This window comes from Tinamus guttatus, unplaced genomic scaffold (assembly GCF_059628265.1).
Source record: "Tinamus guttatus ecotype Peru unplaced genomic scaffold, ASM5962826v1 Tinamus_guttatus_pri_ptg000441l, whole genome shotgun sequence".
Lineage (NCBI taxonomy): Eukaryota > Metazoa > Chordata > Aves > Tinamiformes > Tinamidae > Tinamus > Tinamus guttatus.
In genome coordinates, this window is record NW_028288975.1 from 649,950 (window position 1) to 667,356 (window position 17,407).

The window sequence follows — 17,407 nt, forward strand, 5'->3', positions numbered from 1 at the left end:
GGTGCGATTGCATCTTTCTTAAACATTATGGCAATATGCCATTCTTTGAAAAATCAACTATTTATTCATTGTTAGGTTATAGTTCTTGATAGCTTTAACTGATCCAAGTCGGGGCTTCTCCAGCTTTTTCCTCTGGCTGCAGCCTGGCTCCCTTGGCTTGGGCCTGGCACTAGTGTTGGTGTGTTCATGCAGTGGGTTGTTCAAGGAGCAAATCTGTTTGTAGAACTAGCAAACCTGGCTGCTTTATCGAGATGCAGGTCTAGCTCCCTTGGCCAAGGGGCCCCGCAAGCAGCAGGGCTGCTGCATGGGGCAGAGCTGGGGTGGGCACCCTGGAGGGGGCTCCTGCAAGGATCTGTTTAGGGTTTAGTGAAACCCCAGGTCTGTCCCCGTTGCCTCATCGACAGGGGCACGTTCCTTCCCAGCTATATAATACAGCATCATCAAGATCACCTTAATGTGATTTAAAAAAAAAATCAAACTTGCTTATCTATTTCTAAATATATTTCTATTTATATTTCTATAATTACTTCCAAAATATGGGGAGAATTATACTTCATAGCTTTATTAGGGCCTTAACTGCTTAGGCTTTAAAAGATTGCTCTGTTTAGAAAAATAACTCTTCCTTGTGATGCAGTTAAAATCAAGCCAGTGAGCTGGAATAAGCCCTGGCTGAGCACCTGGAAGCAGCCTGTTAAAAGGGCAGCGAGCTCTTGACAGTGTTTTCCCCTGTAAGTGCTGCAAGAACCTTCTCATCTTTGCTTGTGCAGTTCAGTGACCAATTCCTTCAAAGCTGAGTTTTCTTTTTGAGCTTTAAAAGCAGGAAAAAAAACCCTGTCTTTTGCCGCTGTCTGTTTAATAAACCCAAAATATTTGAGGATGAGATATACTGCTTTAGATGTGAAAGATTTTGCTTCTGGTCATTATCTGCTCAATAGCTACGGATGCTCTTTGTTTATGAGAAGCATTTTGAGATGAGACCTATTAATACTTCTTATTGTGTAAGCTGACTTGGCTCATCTGGAGGCTCTTTCAAAAAGCTTTAAACTGCTGTTTGCCTACACTTCGTGCCAAGCTGAAGTCAGATTTAAATTAAGTGTTTAAAAACTATCTAAGAAATGAGTGAATAACACATTCCTTGCTGTCTAGGTTATGTTAAAAGCAGATAATGAAATAAAGTTAACGAAAAAGGTTGTTAACCTAAAGTTACTAAGTATTGGTACTTTTTGGATAACTTTGCAGAGCTTTATAGCTTTATTAATCAGACAGTTGGAATCTGCTTCTCAAAACAGGTAACATTAATAATGTGGAATTAACTTATTTCTGCTTTGGTTTGGTTTGTTTTTTTTTTAATTGATAGTTTAAGTTTCTTCTCTCTCCGGCCTTAGCTGAGGACCTCGGACATGTCACTTGTCCTGCTGTAGCTAATGCCAATAGGGGCTAGTGCCAAACCAGCACAGAGCGCTGGAAGGCTTCACAGTTGTTAAAGACATTGTCAGCCACCGTTATAATGACGGCTCTGGGGCCGCCTCGGCTCCTCGAGGACAGCAGCGCCGTGCAGGAACTGGCAGGGTTTTCTCCGTGCCCAAGGAGCATCCGCGGCCGCGCCGGGAGGCCGAAGGCCGAGGGAGCAGCTCCGCCGCGGGGCTGGAGCGCGGCCCGGGGCAGCGGGAAGCGCCGGTGACTCAGGGCGGACGTGGCGCTGCCGCTGGCCGGGGCAGAGCCGCCGCGGGGCGCGTTGGCCGCAGGGCCGCGGCACCGCAGCCTAATTGGTGCTGCCCCGCTCGCCGCTGACGCGGCCCGGCCGGGCGCGCGAGTCAGCCCTGCGGCCGCCGGCTGCCTCATCCAGTGAGCAAGGATTTCCCCGGGGCAGGAGGAAATGTCGGGCCTGGCGCGGTGCCCCCGCCGGAGCGACCCGCCGGCCTGCGCAGCGCGTCGGGAGCCAGGGTCAGCGTCCTCGTGCCTCAGCGCTCCTCTGCGCTCCCAAATCTCAGAGAGATTTTACAAGCTAAGCCATTTCCCCTCTGTTTATCTCTGCCAGGAAGCCACGCTCATACAGGCGTGCTATTTCTGAGGGGAAAAAAAAAGATTTTTGTATCTAAGCTGTCTGTGCTTCATTCCTGCCGCGTGTGCATGATGGAGAGATGCCTGCCAGAGCAGGGAGAGAAGGTGCAAAGAGAAAACCCGAGGAAGTTGTCGTAAAACTTTCCGTGCCTCGATAACGAAGGCTCCAGTCGTAAAGCTTCGCCCGCCTTGCGAGGCAGCTAACGTGCGGCGGCAGGGCCCGCGCGGCCGCACGGTCTCATTCACACGGGCCGCACGGAACAACCGCTCTGTGTGAACAACACTGGCCGCGCTCCAGCAATAACACAGCTGGTGAAAGAGCTTAGTCACCAGGGCGATGGATGCAGCCCTGCGAGGGAATGTTTGTGTGCAGTAATCTGACATTTAGCTGGCTGGCAGCAGCCTTGCGAGTGAAGTAGAATTAGTGGAGGAGCAGCGGTGATAATCTGGTTTCTGACCATAAGAAATCTCTTGTGTAGAGCGAGCACAAAAGGCGCCTTTTGAAACTTTAAGTGTTACTCTGTTACTGTGCAATTAGATCTTGTTCCTGCCATTGAATCCAGGGAACACTGGGCCTTTCTAGGGGAGAGATGGAGGCCATTTAGCTCACCCGAGCCCTTTCTCCCAAACAGCACCTGTCCTGAGCGTGCTGCCCCATGTGACGTGGTGCTGGTCTGCCTAAGGTGTCCCTGGTAATTGCATTTGTCCTGCCTTTCCCTCCTATGTTGCTGCTGCTTGGACCAAAGCAGCAATCTTTCTGTCCGCAGGCAACACTCTGCTTACACAGGCTTTTAAGGATTGCTTAAATTGCCATTCTTTTACAGCTCGCGTTAATCCGTTTGTTCCCATCACTTCAGGCACTTCCATTTCACTCCAGAAATCCGCTGCTGCTTTGCCCTGGCTCTCCCTTGCTGGCACCGTTTGCAGCCGGGTAGCGAGCCGGGCCGTGCGAGCGTTGCGGGAGCCTCGGGCCCGCGCTGGCGAGCTCCAGTGTTCGGAGCAGGGAACAGTCGTCCTTCTCTCCGAGCTGCTCCACAGCACAACCTTTACGTGCCAAGAACCAAGTCATTTGTATTCACTCGCAGTCTGGGCAGGGGACCCGGTCGGCTCCGTCGCTGCCTGTCGCGGGCTCACGTGAGCACACGGTTGAAACTCTGACCTTCATCTTGCCGTTTCACTTGTAGACGAATAAAAAAGAAACTGCTTAACGTTGATTTGACATTTATGGATGAGATGTCCCTTACATGTACAAAATGATGACTGCACCATACTGGATGTTCAGTAACGCTCTCCTCCCTTATGGGGTGGCAGAACAATGTGACTGGCCTTTAAAGTTGTTCATTCTAACAAAAACATTTCTTATTTTTCTATTTCTAGCAAATTTAAAATGTTAGTGAGAAGGGCTTCAGTTTGCCCTTCAAAAACACTGGTATAGAATTGTATGGCTGAACACTTTATATTCCTCTTTCTACAGAGACAAATTTGTATAAATTTAATGTTTGTGGTTTAAGAAGGCTACTAAAGTGCAAAAGCACCATCCAAATGATTTTCTGTTTGCTTGCACAGACTTCTCTTTGGCTGGCAGTGTTAGCATGGAGCTGGCACAGAGGCGTCTTCCTAAACAACTTCTCTATTTTTAGGCTGTTGTAATGTGAGTGAAGTCATTGAGTGCTAATATCACACTTAAAAGTGAATCATGGAAAAGATCTTGAATACTGATTTTTTTTTTTTCTTCCTTAATTTCATGGACAGTGCTCAAAGTATGGAGGGTACCAAAGGGTGCCAAAGTATTGGGCTCTCATGGCTGTGACCTACTTCATAGTGTGAACCAAGACAAGTTTAACAGAAGTCTAAGTGCTGAAAACTGCAGCAAAAGCATCTTACCGGGTAGCTGGTCATCTTCAGAAGATCTCATTAGTAAAACAAACTGTAGCCTTATTTTGCTGTTTTATTGAAGTCCTAGGACATGTTGCTCAGCAGCTCGTTGGCTGGTCACAGGTGATTTATCAGGCTGCACGTTACCTAGATGTCACTCACACTGCTCTGTGGAACATCTCATAGGAATTATGATCGAATGGCAAAAACATTTTCAGTGCCAGTGTCTCCGCAGGATGCGTCTTAATGCCATGAGGAAGAGGTGCTCTGCATGGGCTGCATGAGATGATCTTTCCAGCAAGGACAATTTCATCTTTTGATACCGAATATGAAGGAGGTTTCTGTCTATCTATTTCCACTTCTTCCTGTTGGGCAGTTCTGGAGAATCTTAATTACCATGCATAGAGGAAGGGAATAATTACTTTCCTGAGCTGAGTATAGGTATATAGCTTTTTCTATTCCTTCCTTGCCAGTTTTCTTTCCTGCCACCTTTCCCTGCTCTGTGGCTGAAGCTTGAATATATGGAATACTCTGTCCTTTGTCCTTGCTTTTTTGTGTGCCTTTATCCTTTCTTTCTACAAAGGAAATTAGAAAACTGTTTCCCTCTCCATTGTCTTTATCTGGTTTGTACTATCTACCCAAGATCTTGTTAGAATTTGACTGCTGTAATATTTTATACCAATAAGAAAATCACTTTCTTGAAGTTTGTGCCTATTTTGTTTTTATGTTCCTTTACTCCTGATCTTTATTCTTCTGTCATATGTGGTTCCCAAGGTAAAATCTCTTTTTTTTTTTTTTTTTTTTTTCTTTTTCCCTTTTTTTTTTCCCCTCCTTCTGTTTCTCTCCCCAGAAACAAATCCTGACTCAATGGCCAGTCTGCAGCCTCCTGTTCTCTCCTCTCACCCCATACCTTGATGGTAAATAACATTGTGCAGTAACGCAGCACCTGAAAAGCTCAGCATGACTGTGCTTAGACTCCTCTCCTTGTCTATCCACTATCTGCTCTCTTAATGTCATGAAGATGTATCATCTTGGCATGTGTAAGTCACACTTCTGCTGAGGCCTTAGCATTTTGCCAAGCCCTGGGGTGTTCCCCCAGATGGGGACAGGTCGAGTCTGGCAGCAGGGCATCAATGCAGTCTTGGGTCACTGGAAAAAATCTGTTCTAATGGGACATGGTTCCCAACAGAGGGATTAATGGACATTCAGAGAGGGTCTGAATTGTATTTCTACTGTCTGGGGAAGATATGGGAGTAGGGCTTTGGCCTTCTGCTTTTCATAGGCAATTGCAGCAGCAACATTTGGATTACAAAGATGAAATAATAAAAGCTGTTTCTGTTGGATTTAATCCCAAACATTCCAGTTGGTTTTATGGCCTCTGAAATAAAGTTTGTAGTTCCCTTTAATGGGGCCAAGTTCAACCTTATGTTCCCATTTATCCATTTTTTGCTGGTCTTCTCAAAAGCAGATCTGAGAAGGAGAATTCAGGTTTCACGGAAACCTAACTAATGGCTGCTGCAGAAAAGAACCTGCTGTCAATCTGGGTAGTATAGATTATGTGTGTACAAGAGAAATGCTCTGAAGAATGTTGTTTCGTCAACATTAAAGCATGAGAGAGCCACCTCCAAGCGCTGTATAAATAGCAAGTCTAAACCGCAGAGACCATCCACACCCCTTCCCATCATTTTGGATGAGTGTGCTGCCACATATCCCCAACAAAAATATAGCTGAAAGAGATGACAAATATATGGGGCATGACTCTCAAGCACCATATATTTGTCGTGTTTTCTTTGTAGGCATTGAACACTTTCCCCTCAGAATTATGAAGATGTGATCATTTTCAGAATAATGAAGCACAGGGTCCTAGATTTCAAGATCACTGAGTGTGTCAGATACTCATTTTCTTAGCAATTTATTTCCATATGTAGGATTTTGCTGTGAGAGCAGGTAGCTATTTTTCACACAGAAGTTCATGGTGAAGAGCAATGGCCATTGGCACGTTACAGGCGTTCCACTTGTCTGCTCCACTAACCATGCTGAAAGACCCAACAGGCATCTGTAGTGACAGGACACGGTTTCTTGTAATCTAATGGCGCAGACTGGGTGGAATCTGTGGTGCTGAGGGACTTGCCATAGATAAACGTGGCATGTCCTGCATCCCAAGCAGGCCACATCATGCTTCCAGGCAGCTTTAGAGCGTGAGCTGTTGGCAACAGTGCGGTACGTCAGCACTGACACATGGAGTGAAGGGCTCAACGGTTTTTTGATGACTACAACTACTTGGAGGAGGTCGACGAGTCATGAGAACAGGCTGCATTGCAGCATGCGCACGTTTCTTTGGGAACGTTTTCCTCTGAGAACCTTCTCTTGGATCAGTGCCTGGGAAATGGGAGGATTTTGCATCTGGTAGAGCCGGTACAGACTTGCTTTAGGTTTCTAAACCATTTGTGTTGCTGCTTAGCAGACTTGAACTGTACCTCTTAATTTTGAGGACTTGCTCACTCATATTTAGATAAGTCTATTTTAACTCCATTTTCTTCTTACAGCAATGACTTTTTAGAAGCGTCTTAGAAGGTGAGTGTTTGAAGGTGTGCTGTGCAGTTTGGTGAAGTGCTGCTGCCCTGTCGTGACATTTCAAGTGCAGGAATCCTACGTCTTACCTTCCTGTTTATTAATTTGCCCTTGTACTCTGTTCTACAGGCAGTGGAGTTGCAAACTCCATTGGAGTTGCAATTGGAGTTGCAATGGAGTTACAAACCGTTGAGCCGAGTCTTACGTGGTCGCCTGGTCTAGGTGTATAAATGCTCCTGTGTGATTGCAATCCGTAATGCTGGAAGCAAGGCAGCATTGCGCATGAGCTGTGTTGATGGGGGTCTACAAAATCCTCCTGGCAAGCTTGCGTAGAATGGCTTAAGTTAGAGGCTACGCATAGAAAACATCACGTGGAGACTGTCTTCCCTGGAATTGTAGGACTTTCCTTTTCCCATTGAGACTAGTGCAACTAAATTTTATTTATTTATCTCTCTATCTATTTGTTTCTTTATTTGTAAGGAACTTTGTAGTGTGTCTTGTTACTCTGGGAGCCTGGGATTACCTGAGGCTGCCCCTGAAGTGATTTTACTTTGTGATGCATTTTAATGTTTCTCCAGCAGTGTCTCTCATGTCCCGCCATCCCAAAAGATCTCTGAGACTCTTTTTCTTTCGCGTAAATTCTCACTTGTAGAGGACGTCTTTGTCAAAAGCCTTTTTGTTCAGGATGCAGGGCGGGTTGTGGTGCTGGGTGTTGGGTTGAACAGATGGGGCTCAGCTGGACTGAGCAAGAACTGAACTTGTTTGCTCCTCCAGGACAGTGCTCCTCCTGGTAGGTGCGTGGAGGTTGAACCGAGCCACCAGGAGAAATCCAAGGTTACACTGCTAGGTGACTTTTATTATCACATTTCATTAACAGAACCTACCATTAGTTGCATATTTTCTTCATTTATACAGTTCATCAAACCATGTAGAGTTTTATAGTTTATCTGTTTCATTTTATTTTTATACAACTGACAGAAAAAAAAATCAATGTACATTTAAAACATATTTTGTGATGCAATATCCTTACTTTCTGAAAAGGAAGGATCTGATGCATATCCATTTATTAACTGCAGAAGGTCTGAGTAAAAGCTTGCCTTAGTCCCTCTGGCAGGGTGTGGAGGTGAGTGTGCTGGACGACTTCTCGGTTTATTGTCTGCCTTTGCAACCACCTGGGTTTTGGTTTTATGTGAACTATAGCTTCTAATGCTGCATAAATAATGGCCTTCACCCACAGCCATGGCACAAGCTGTAGGTCATATGTTAGCAATGTATCAGGCTTTTATGACCCATAGCAACTAGGCTCTTATTCCTCTACTAGAGAGGAAATAAATGCTTTGAACAAAGGGAGTTTGACCTCTATTGTCTGGAACAGGAAGGCTTCACTCTCGCTGTAATGTTGCCTCCTTTCTAGGACCTTTCAGCACTTAGGGGCTCTTTGACCTCTTGGGTGCTCTCTACCATCCCTGTCCTGCCTAACAAGCTTGATGTTTCCTTACCCTTGCAGAAGAAAACGCAGAAATTACACTGGATGTGTCCTTAGCGTACCGCGATGACATGTTTGATGACTGGGAGGAAATAGCACATGCAGTGGAGCTCAGGAAGCTGAAATGCACCTTCGGCTCACCAAAAGTAAGGTGTTCTGGTAATGCTGCAAGCGGGGAGGTGTGGGAGCGCACTGACCGAATTGTTCCACCCTAACTTTCAAACTTGTCAGCTTTATTTTGGACCAAAATCTTTGAAAACCTGATGAGCTCCTTGTGCAGTTGGTTTTGTTTCATGATGTAAGGAAAGGGCTGAAGTTAGAGTGTGAATCAGGGCAATAACAAAGAAGAGGCTGAGATCAATGCATGGGTCCAAGTGCAAACAGGAAAAAAAATGGCAAGGAAAGTAACTTATCGAGGAACCTGCAGCAGTCAAAGGACAGGAGGAGACAGGACCAGAGTTTCTTGAAATAGTTGCTTAATGCCTCAAGGCATAAGGCTTAGGAACAAAGAGCACAGCCTGCGGTGAGAACCGAATATCTTAGTCAAATAAAACTTTTTTTTTTTTTTGGTGCTACAGACTGTAATCAGACTGTAATTCCTGGCTTGAATTGTTCTGGGGCCTTCACCGTGCCATGTTTTGCAGCTCTGGGCCTTGTCCTCCCATTTCAGCAAGCAGTCCCTTTCAGCAAACCGCTTGCACCTCCAGGAACACTTGTCCTCTTCCATGGGGCCATCCCGACAGTAGCTGGGTGCAAGGTGCAGAGGGGAGTATGGCTGGTAGAACAGGACTTCAGAACCCCCAGACCAGGGTGTGAGAGGTCTGCACGCATGTTTTGTCTCAGGTTGTGCCTGCTGAGGGGGAAATTTGGATCCCAAACTAGACTACCGTTTTGTGAAAGGTTTTGGTGGCTTTCAGTATATTTAAGAACCTGAAACAGAAACGGGCTTGTGTTCAAATGCTGTTATTGCAATGACCCAAAACAATCAAAAGCTTGTGGAAGAAGCCCCCAGATTGCTGATACGTGTCTCTAGACTTACAAGAGATAAAGCAACCAAAGCACAATCCCAAAGTAAGGTTCGCAGCTGTGTTCGGAGTTGGGGTTTTGCAGAAACGCGCGACGAAGGCCGTGCTCTCGCGTGAAGGGAGCTGACCACCACGGCCGCTCTGTGTCCTTCCCCTAGACTCTGGACTCGGAAGGCCGCCACTACGACTGTGACTTCCTCCCGTTCATGGAGATTGGAAGCGTGGCTCACAAGTACTACCTCATCAACATCCGCCTGCCCGTGAACGAGAGGAAAGGCATTAACGTGGGCATTGGGGAAATAAAGGATATTCGCCTTGTGGTAAGTGCCAGCTTGGCCTGTGCTGGGGCTCCTTGCCTCGCTTTAGGGAGTCTGTGCTCTGTGGGGTACAGGTGCTTTGGCCTGGAACTGTCATTGCAGAGAGCCTGTGGCTCCTTTCTTGTTCTCCACCTCTTCGATCCCCAAGGAAAGTCCTACGCTCGTTCACAGGCATCTCCAGCCTGTGATCATGCTGACGTGTGCTCTCTGGGCTGTCAGGAGAGGCAAGGGCTTTCTCTTGCCCAAGGGATCTCCTCTTCGAGCCTCCCTGGCTCCCTGCCGGAGCCGTGAGCTCCTCTCCTGAGCTCCCAGCTGCAGAGCCAGGCTCCTCCCGTGTCCCCGAGGGCCCCTTCTCCCTCCTGCCTCCGTGTGGTGGCCTGACGTGGGCAGAGCGCCCTCCTGATGGAATCCTGCCTCGCTCTCCTGATTGATCCTGCCTCGCTCTCCTGATTGATCCTGCCTCGCTCTCCTGATGGAATCCTGCCTCTCGCGGTGCAGAGCTGAGGAGGGAGGCAGGCGGGGGACTCGGAGCGCTGGGTTGGAGGGCCCAGCGCCGCCGCTGAGGCACCCGTCAGCTCCCTGCGCTCCGTGCGGTGGTTGTGGGGGCTGTTGGCGACGGCGCCTTCCACCACCGTCCGTCCCGCCGAGCCAGCTGTGCCGTGGCGTTTGCAGGTGCTGGGGAGGGCGGCTGTCTGGGGACACGCGTCAGTCTGCCCAGTGCTCTTCCCAGCAGTGGTGACTAGCTCCATGCACGTCCTGTTACTTTTTGGGAACAGTTTTGTGCGCTTTTTCCATGCTGGGTCGGAAGCGCCTCTCAGACCACCTTCCTGCTCCCGCGCGTTTTGGTTTTCAGGACTTTTGAAGCCTGCTTGGCTGGTCTGGGGGCTGCGTAGGCAGCTGCTCTTTCCTGTGTTGAAAAAACAGCGTCTTTCAAACTGTGGTTGCATCTACATGTGCTCGCATGTTAAATGTTGCAGTGTACTTCTCTCATGTTGGCACAGGAGAAAAAGCAGGGAAGAGGGTAAGAATAAGTATAAGAATAATGATGCTAAAATGTGTACAGCTGCTGCAGTCTACTTTGTTTTTCCTTAGGGTATCCATCAAAATGGAGGCTTTACAAAAGTGTGGTTTGCCATGAAAACTTTCCTCACCCCCAGCATCTTAATTATCATGGTGTGGTATTGGCGGCGGATCACGCTGATGACACGGGCTCCCGTCCTGCTGGAGAAGTGAGTAGGGACGAGCGCTCTCGGGTGAGGTGGCCCTGCTGGGTGGCTTTTGGAGCACATACAAGAAGCCCCAGCTGAGGTTCATGACAGAATCCCAGCCTCTCTCGAGCCTCACCGGGCAGAGACCTGTTACGCGGGGGACACGTGGACCCGGCTGCTTCCTCTGGGGCTGCGTTTGCCTGTGGCTGCTGCGAGGGCTTCGTCTCAGAGGGTTTGGTGGAGGGAAGGTGCTGCCCTTGGCTCTGGGAACACCCTCATGGCGCCCATCCCACGCTGCTTCGCTCCTTGTGCTGCCTCTCTGCCTCTATCGCTCCATATCGCTTCCTTGCAAGCTGGAGTGAGATGGTATTTCTGCTTCTCCAGGGTCATCTTTGCTCTGGGAATTTCCATGACGTTCATCAACATCCCAGTGGAGTGGTTCTCCATTGGATTTGACTGGACCTGGATGTTACTGTTTGGAGACATCCGACAAGGCATTTTCTATGCCATGCTCCTGTCGTTTTGGATCATCTTCTGCGGAGAGCACATGATGGTAGGTAGGACACTGAAAGGAAAGTGGCTGCCACCCCAACTTGCAGCAATACCCGGGCAACCTCTCTTTACTTGGTGCCCGCTGGAAACAGTGCTGTGGGGCTGCGTTTTGGATCAGATGGTTACACACCAACATGCTGTTCTTGGTTTCTCCTGCTCTCCTCCCCACCTCCCGATGCTTCCATTAGGATCAGAACGAGCGGAATCGCCTCTCTGGGTACTGGAAGCAGGTTGGGCCCATCGCTGTTGGCTCCTTCTGCCTCTTCATCTTCGACATGTGTGAGAGGTAGGTGAAGCCCTGCCTTGGGAGCCAGGTGAGCGCTATGGGCCCTGGTGCACGCGGTGTGGCACGTGAGGAGAGGAGCAGAACCTTTACAATACCCCCCAGGGATCCCCTGGTACCTGCCTGATTTTGAGCACACAGTTTCAAGGTGCCACAATGAGTGAGCAAGGAAGTGGTTTAAGTTGCGTGACTGGGTATGAGATGTGAGACGTGTCTCGTGTGCCGCAGCGCGTGTCTTGTTTGCTCGCCCCAGTGGAAAACTGTGTGCAGAGCTGGGACAAGTCCTCACTCCTTTCTCTGCGAGCCTTTCTGAGGGTCACTGAGAAGCACTTGATAAACACAAGTGTATTTTGCTGCACTGGAAAGGGCCAAGTCGGCTGAAGAAATGGAGTGCTCGTGTACGTGAGCACCAACGTGCAGACACACAGATGTGTGCCCCTGCTCACAGCTTCTCCTGCCAAGCAGGGCAGTCGTTCCCTGTGACAGAGAACAGTCCTAATGAACGCTGTGCAGTTCTCTGACGGGTCAGAGCAGCCTATCCTGTCCCTTGGATCAAAGAGAGATGCTCCCCACCTGGGCTTTTTGGTGCAGAGGGGAAGGCAAGGGCTGCTCTTGTTGGGTGGCTCTTTCCAGGCTGCAGAGCAGAAGTGCTTCTCTCTGCTCCTTTTGGCTCCTCTTGACAGCACCGTATTCTCTTCCTTGCCAGGGGAGTGCAACTGAAAAACCCCTTCTACAGCATCTGGACCACTGAAGTGGGCACGGAGCTGGCTGTATCCTTCTGCTGGGCTTGGGGGCCCCTGCTGCTGTGCGGGGAAGTGCAGGGAAGCGCAGATCCTGCGGATCCCCCGGCAGATACCTGCTGAGGGAGGGAAACCCTCCTCCCTTGGCAGCTGGGAAGGGCTCCGGGAGGTGCCTCCGGGCTGGGAAGCGGCAGTGCCGGCTGGTACCGCCGGGAACTGCGGATGTGCTTGGGGAGAAGCGACTGGGAAAGGGAAGCGCTGCCTCGAGCGCTGTGTGATCTGGGGAGAAGCGCAGGAGGACTCGGGTCCCCAGAGCTGCCAGGGTGATCCCAGAGCGAGGGCTGCTCCAGCTCGCTCTGCTGCCGTTACCCTGGTGCTCGCTGCGGAAGCGGCTCCGGGAGCCGCTCCTTGGAGCTGCCCCATCCTGCTGGAAGTGCTTCCCCTCCCGGGGCCGCATCCCGGCCCCTCGCAGGAGCCTCCCGGGATCGGGGTCCTGGGGGAGCAGCCGAGCCCGGGCCGGGGGCTGCCGCGCTCGCGGGGGCAGCGCTCTGGCTTTGATGGCTGCTGCCCTCGAAAAGTTGAATTACCGTCTTTGTGACACTGCTAATGTGAGCGAACCCCCTGAATTGCCTTTTATATTATTTCCGTTTTGTGTATGCTACTTCTCTTAACTCACGCTATTCAGATGGCCTTTATTATAGTTGCAGGCATTTGCCTGTGTCTGTATTTTCTGTTCCTGTGTTTTATGGTCTTCCAAGTGTTCAGGAACATCAGTGGAAAACAGTCCAGCCTGCCGGCGATGAGCAAGGCTCGCCGTCTGCATTACGAGGTGGTAACTCGTGGCTGCTCAGCCTCTTTATTTTAAAATGCATTTTCAGCTTTATTTTGGTTTTGCAAGGGCATGCTAAAAACTTTTTTATTGATATTTTCCTGAACCTGGAAATGTGGTTTTTATCGGCTTTCTTATGTTGCTCAAATCTCCCTAATTGCCTTTGTGTTCCTTTGGGCTGTCATTAGTGCTGTTTTTGTTTCCCTTTATTTGGATCTTTAGCCCTGATGTAATGTTTTCATCCCCCAGGACGGTATGGAAGTTAATTCTCATTTTTATGAGTGACTGTGATCTCCCAGTTTACTATCTTTTCCCTCAGAACAGTATTCAAGGATAGAGGATCATTCTCCAAATTACAATTTAAGCTATTATGGGGAGAAAGCACATCACACATCTCTGTGTCCCAGTTTCTCCTTCTGTAATATCAGGGATTGTGTGTAATGGAAAGTAATGCTAAGACCTTCCTGTTTTCCCATACCACAAAGTCACAGATTTTGGGGGTAATTTTTCCTGGAGAAATGTCAAAAGAGAGACTGTCAGAACAGGATTAAAATCCAATACGTTCAGCTAATTATCCCCCTTTTAGTCTGTGTTTTTGTATGTTGCTTCCGTCCTAGCTGTCTTTATCTGCTGCAAAACTAAGTGCTATAGCTGAGAGAGCCTGTTGTTTTCCTGGGTGTGTAAATATTTTTCACCAACATTTTTGTGTTTGATAATGGTCACCTCCAATTTGAACAGATCGGTTATCACTCATCAGGAATGCACATAATTCCTTCCAAAGAGAAAATAGGATGTGAGAAAATCTGGGCAAGATATTTAGCTTTTTCCCCCCGTCTTTCCCCTTAATGAGAGGTGCATGACTTCTGCTGCTGTAGCTGTGCTCCAGCCACCAGCATCCAGCAGACCTGAATTTTATCTGGAGAAGTTAAACTAACAGCTATATGTGGTCATGCTGTGGCCTAATGGTTATGCACACACTGGCATTTCCTTCAAAACTGCAGAAATAATTACAAAGAAATAAAAGAGAAAAAGAAAACAAATCTAGTAAAATGTTAAAACTAGTAAAAGCAAATGACGTGCATGGTAGGATTCCAAACAATGTGATCTTGAGCCATAAATTGCTTGTCTTGCAATCGCCGTTCTTTTGCAATACGCAGACTAGATTTTGGCAAGGATTTGGAATTGCTGTAATTCCTGCCGGATGTTCCCTGGGGCTGAGGCTCAGTGTCCTGGTGCAAACCCAGCAGCACCCAGAGGAGTCCTGCTGAACTGCCAGAGCTCTCCGTGGAGGTTGCAGGGCACCAAAGGCAGCTCTGTGTGCTCAGCAAAGCTGGGAGCTGCCGGGTTTGCTCTTGGGTCACCGAGACGTCCCGCTCGGGCTGCTCAGCCGCCTCGCTCGCACTAACTCATAGCAAATCAGTCACAAAAGCGAGTGTAATGGAAAGCAAGAGCTGTCCAGACATGTAGGCCCGAGTCGGCGTGCTGGGAGGAATGCAGACGTGTGTGGGGAGTGGAGAATATTGGCTGGCAGGAGCGCAGTACAGAGGAGTGGGTGGAAGTTGTTTTGGTTTGGGGTTTCGTGGGTTGGACTCTTTTTTTTTTTTTTTTTTTTTTAACTTGTCTTTTACATGCTAAAAACAAAAATGGGTTTTTGTGGATTCTGTTAATGTGACCAGTGACATTTCTCTCTAAGCAGGGGTTGATTTTTAGGTTCAAGTTCTTGATGCTCATTACTCTGGCCTGTGCAGCCATGACGGTCATCTTCTTCATCGTGAGTCAGGTGAGTGCTGGGGCTCCCGCTGAGCAGGTCGCCCTCAGGTTCCCCAGTACCAGGGTCCCCTTGTGCAGGTCAGAGAGGAGGGCCGCGTGCGTGTTGTAGGTACAGCTGCTTTTTAAGAACTCCTTTTCCTTTATTTTAAACACTGCCATACAATCGGTGAGGCCGGAGCTTTCACAAAGGCGCCTGGCTCACAGCAACGTTTGGGCCTGTGTTTTCTGAAATATCAGCCAAAATAGTTCAGTCACTTCTGAGAACTCAGCAAGAGGGAAGATGTTCTGTTTGTGTTAAAAGAAACCCGTGGCTTTTTATACCACAAAGAAACATAAGAAATACCAGAATTAAATATTTCTTGGGTTTTGACTTAGCAACCATATTGTTTCTAGCAGCATATATACCTATTCATTCCAAGCTAGAATACAGTCTTTATCTGCAAATGAGCTTTCTGTGCAAATAGCCCACTGCTAAAATTGCATTTGTCTCAAATGTGACATTTATGGTGGTTCCTAAAGACAAAGCTGCTTGCAGCTTCACAGAAACAGTGGATACGGTTGTATGTACCGTCTTCTTATGAGGTGCTCTATAGAATTACGTGCTTGGGGAGATTTTCTCAACTCTCAGCACTGTTTATGCTTCAGGGTATGTGGCTGGTCCTGATGGAAAATATAGCAGAAAAATCTGTTAGCCTGACACAAGGGTTTGAGAGATGCCCCCTGCAATTCAGTGTGTGGGCGATGACCGTGGCCGCCGCTGCCCGTGCGCCCGGCTCCTCCTGCCCTGCCCGCTCCTCCTTGCCCAGGTCCTGGCGTTTCTCTTTGCAGCAGGACCTCCCATTGCTCTCCAAGGGAAACTCGCCTTAGCAGCAAAAGACTTGCTACCTCCTTGGCTCTGTTTCTTTAATGGAAGCCAACGCAGTCTGTGTATCTTCAGGTAGTATTAATATTGATGATATTTTCATAAATCTTGACATATCTCTGTATGTCTAAGGCTGGTGCTCTCAGCCCGGGCATTCAGCACATTAGCTTTTCGCATTATTCATGCTGCTTTTCCTGGCATAAAAGGCCTATTTATAGAAGTCTAATGTTTTCAGATGTAACTAGTTGTCTCCTAGGTACTGCCCTTTATGCGGCAGTCTCTGCTGAACACCTCCGTCATGGCAATGTTATATCGCAGAATGTGAGAGATTTTGTCACTTTTAAGAATGATAAATCACAGAAGCTGTCTGATATGTTCCCTTTGGAAGTTCCGTTTTTCCTGCAGATGGGAACTAACAAAGAGAACTCGAGGCTAATGTCTCTGTTACTGTGGCTGTTATACATCCATTTACTTGATCCCGTGGAACACTTCCTTATTAACTGCCTCAAAGCTGGCGCCGTAGCGTGAGCTGCAGTGAACCGGGTCTTCCTGACGTGTCTGCGTGTGCCCGCTGTCTCCGCACAGGTCACCGAAGGCCACTGGAAGTGGGGGGACATCACGATACAGGTGAACAGCGCCTTCTTCACGGGCATCTATGGGATGTGGAACCTGTACGTGTTCGCGCTGATGTTCCTGTACGCGCCTTCGCACAAGAACTACGGGGAAGATCAGTCCAATGGTGAGTGGCTCTGCCTGAGCCGCAGGGGAGAGCCCTCAGGGGAGGGAAGGGGTATCCAGGTCAATACTCATGCACTTCTTTTGCTGAAATGAAAATGTGTCATCCTGAAATGTTATCCATGTGATAGTTTGTTTTCCAAACACTTTCTTTTCGTGCAGACATTTTATTTGTAACTATGTCAGAAAAGCCCACGTGCTTAGTCAATGCTTTCTAGAGACATTCTAGCTGTTCTCCTTTGTTAATATTAATTTTAAATCATTGAAACCACTTCATGTTGTGGCTCAGCTCCTTAATAGGTGGTTTCTTGGGATTATGGCTGAAAGATATATATATATATATATATATGTATGTATATATAATAATAATTGCCAGAAAACTGAAAGAAACTAAAGGTGCTTTGTCCAACTCTAATTCTTTCGGCCAAACGGAGGAAGGGGAAAAGGAGAAACAGAAGTCTGGCCAAGTGGAGAATGGCAGTGCTCTTGGTTGCTTTTCAGAAGCCCTCAGCAGCACTGATTAGATTAGTGGAGATGTCAGTCCTTAGTCCCCATTACTGTTCCTGGGATCGGGTGGCGAATCAAGCCCATCCTTGGCTTCCTGGCTGCGGGAGCAGCGTGGCAGAGTGCCCTTGTCCCGCAGGTGACCTGGCCGTGAGCAGCGGCGAGGAGCTGCAGCTCACCACCACCATCACGCACGTGGACGGGCCCACCGAGGTCTACAAGCTGGCTCGCAAGGAGGCGCAGGAGTAGCGCGGAGCACCGCGGCCGGATGCGCGGCGGAGACGCAGGACGGCACGGAGCCTCCTCGAGGAGACGTGTCCGAAGCCACTTGCTTTATGAACGCCCGGGATCTAGTGTGTTTTCACGGAGCGGTGACACCGGGCAGAACATTTGTAAACTCTTTAATATGGTGTAGTTATTTCTGGGGGGAGGGATACCTGTATTGTGTTACACTCAAGCGCATAAAGATCTGCTAGAAAAGCATTAAGGTTGCAAAGTCGCACATTCAGAAGGTAGGAAGCAGCAGAGCTGACATGGGGTAGTTTTTATTTGGCTGCCTTGTGCCTGTGCATGCAGTGCAAGCAGTGCA

At 48.5% G+C, this 17,407-nt stretch overlaps 1 protein-coding gene across 1 annotated transcript in view; it reads left to right on the top strand.

Moving 5' to 3' along the window:
* The window catches only part of WLS (Wnt ligand secretion mediator), a 32,624-nt gene extending 15,547 nt beyond the window's left edge, over window positions 1-17,077 (top strand). Inside the window, exons 3-12 of the mRNA XM_088531955.1 lie at window positions 8,015-8,139; window positions 9,177-9,338; window positions 10,428-10,564; window positions 10,928-11,096; window positions 11,284-11,381; window positions 12,085-12,148; window positions 12,804-12,947; window positions 14,644-14,727; window positions 16,165-16,318; window positions 16,958-17,077. Of these exons, the coding sequence (XP_088388081.1) occupies window positions 8,015-8,139; window positions 9,177-9,338; window positions 10,428-10,564; window positions 10,928-11,096; window positions 11,284-11,381; window positions 12,085-12,148; window positions 12,804-12,947; window positions 14,644-14,727; window positions 16,165-16,318; window positions 16,958-17,067 (1,247 nt within the window). The 3' untranslated portion in view covers window positions 17,068-17,077. The remainder of the gene's footprint in view (window positions 1-8,014; window positions 8,140-9,176; window positions 9,339-10,427; window positions 10,565-10,927; window positions 11,097-11,283; window positions 11,382-12,084; window positions 12,149-12,803; window positions 12,948-14,643; window positions 14,728-16,164; window positions 16,319-16,957) is intronic.
* The last annotated feature ends 330 nt before the right edge of the window (window positions 17,078-17,407 follow it).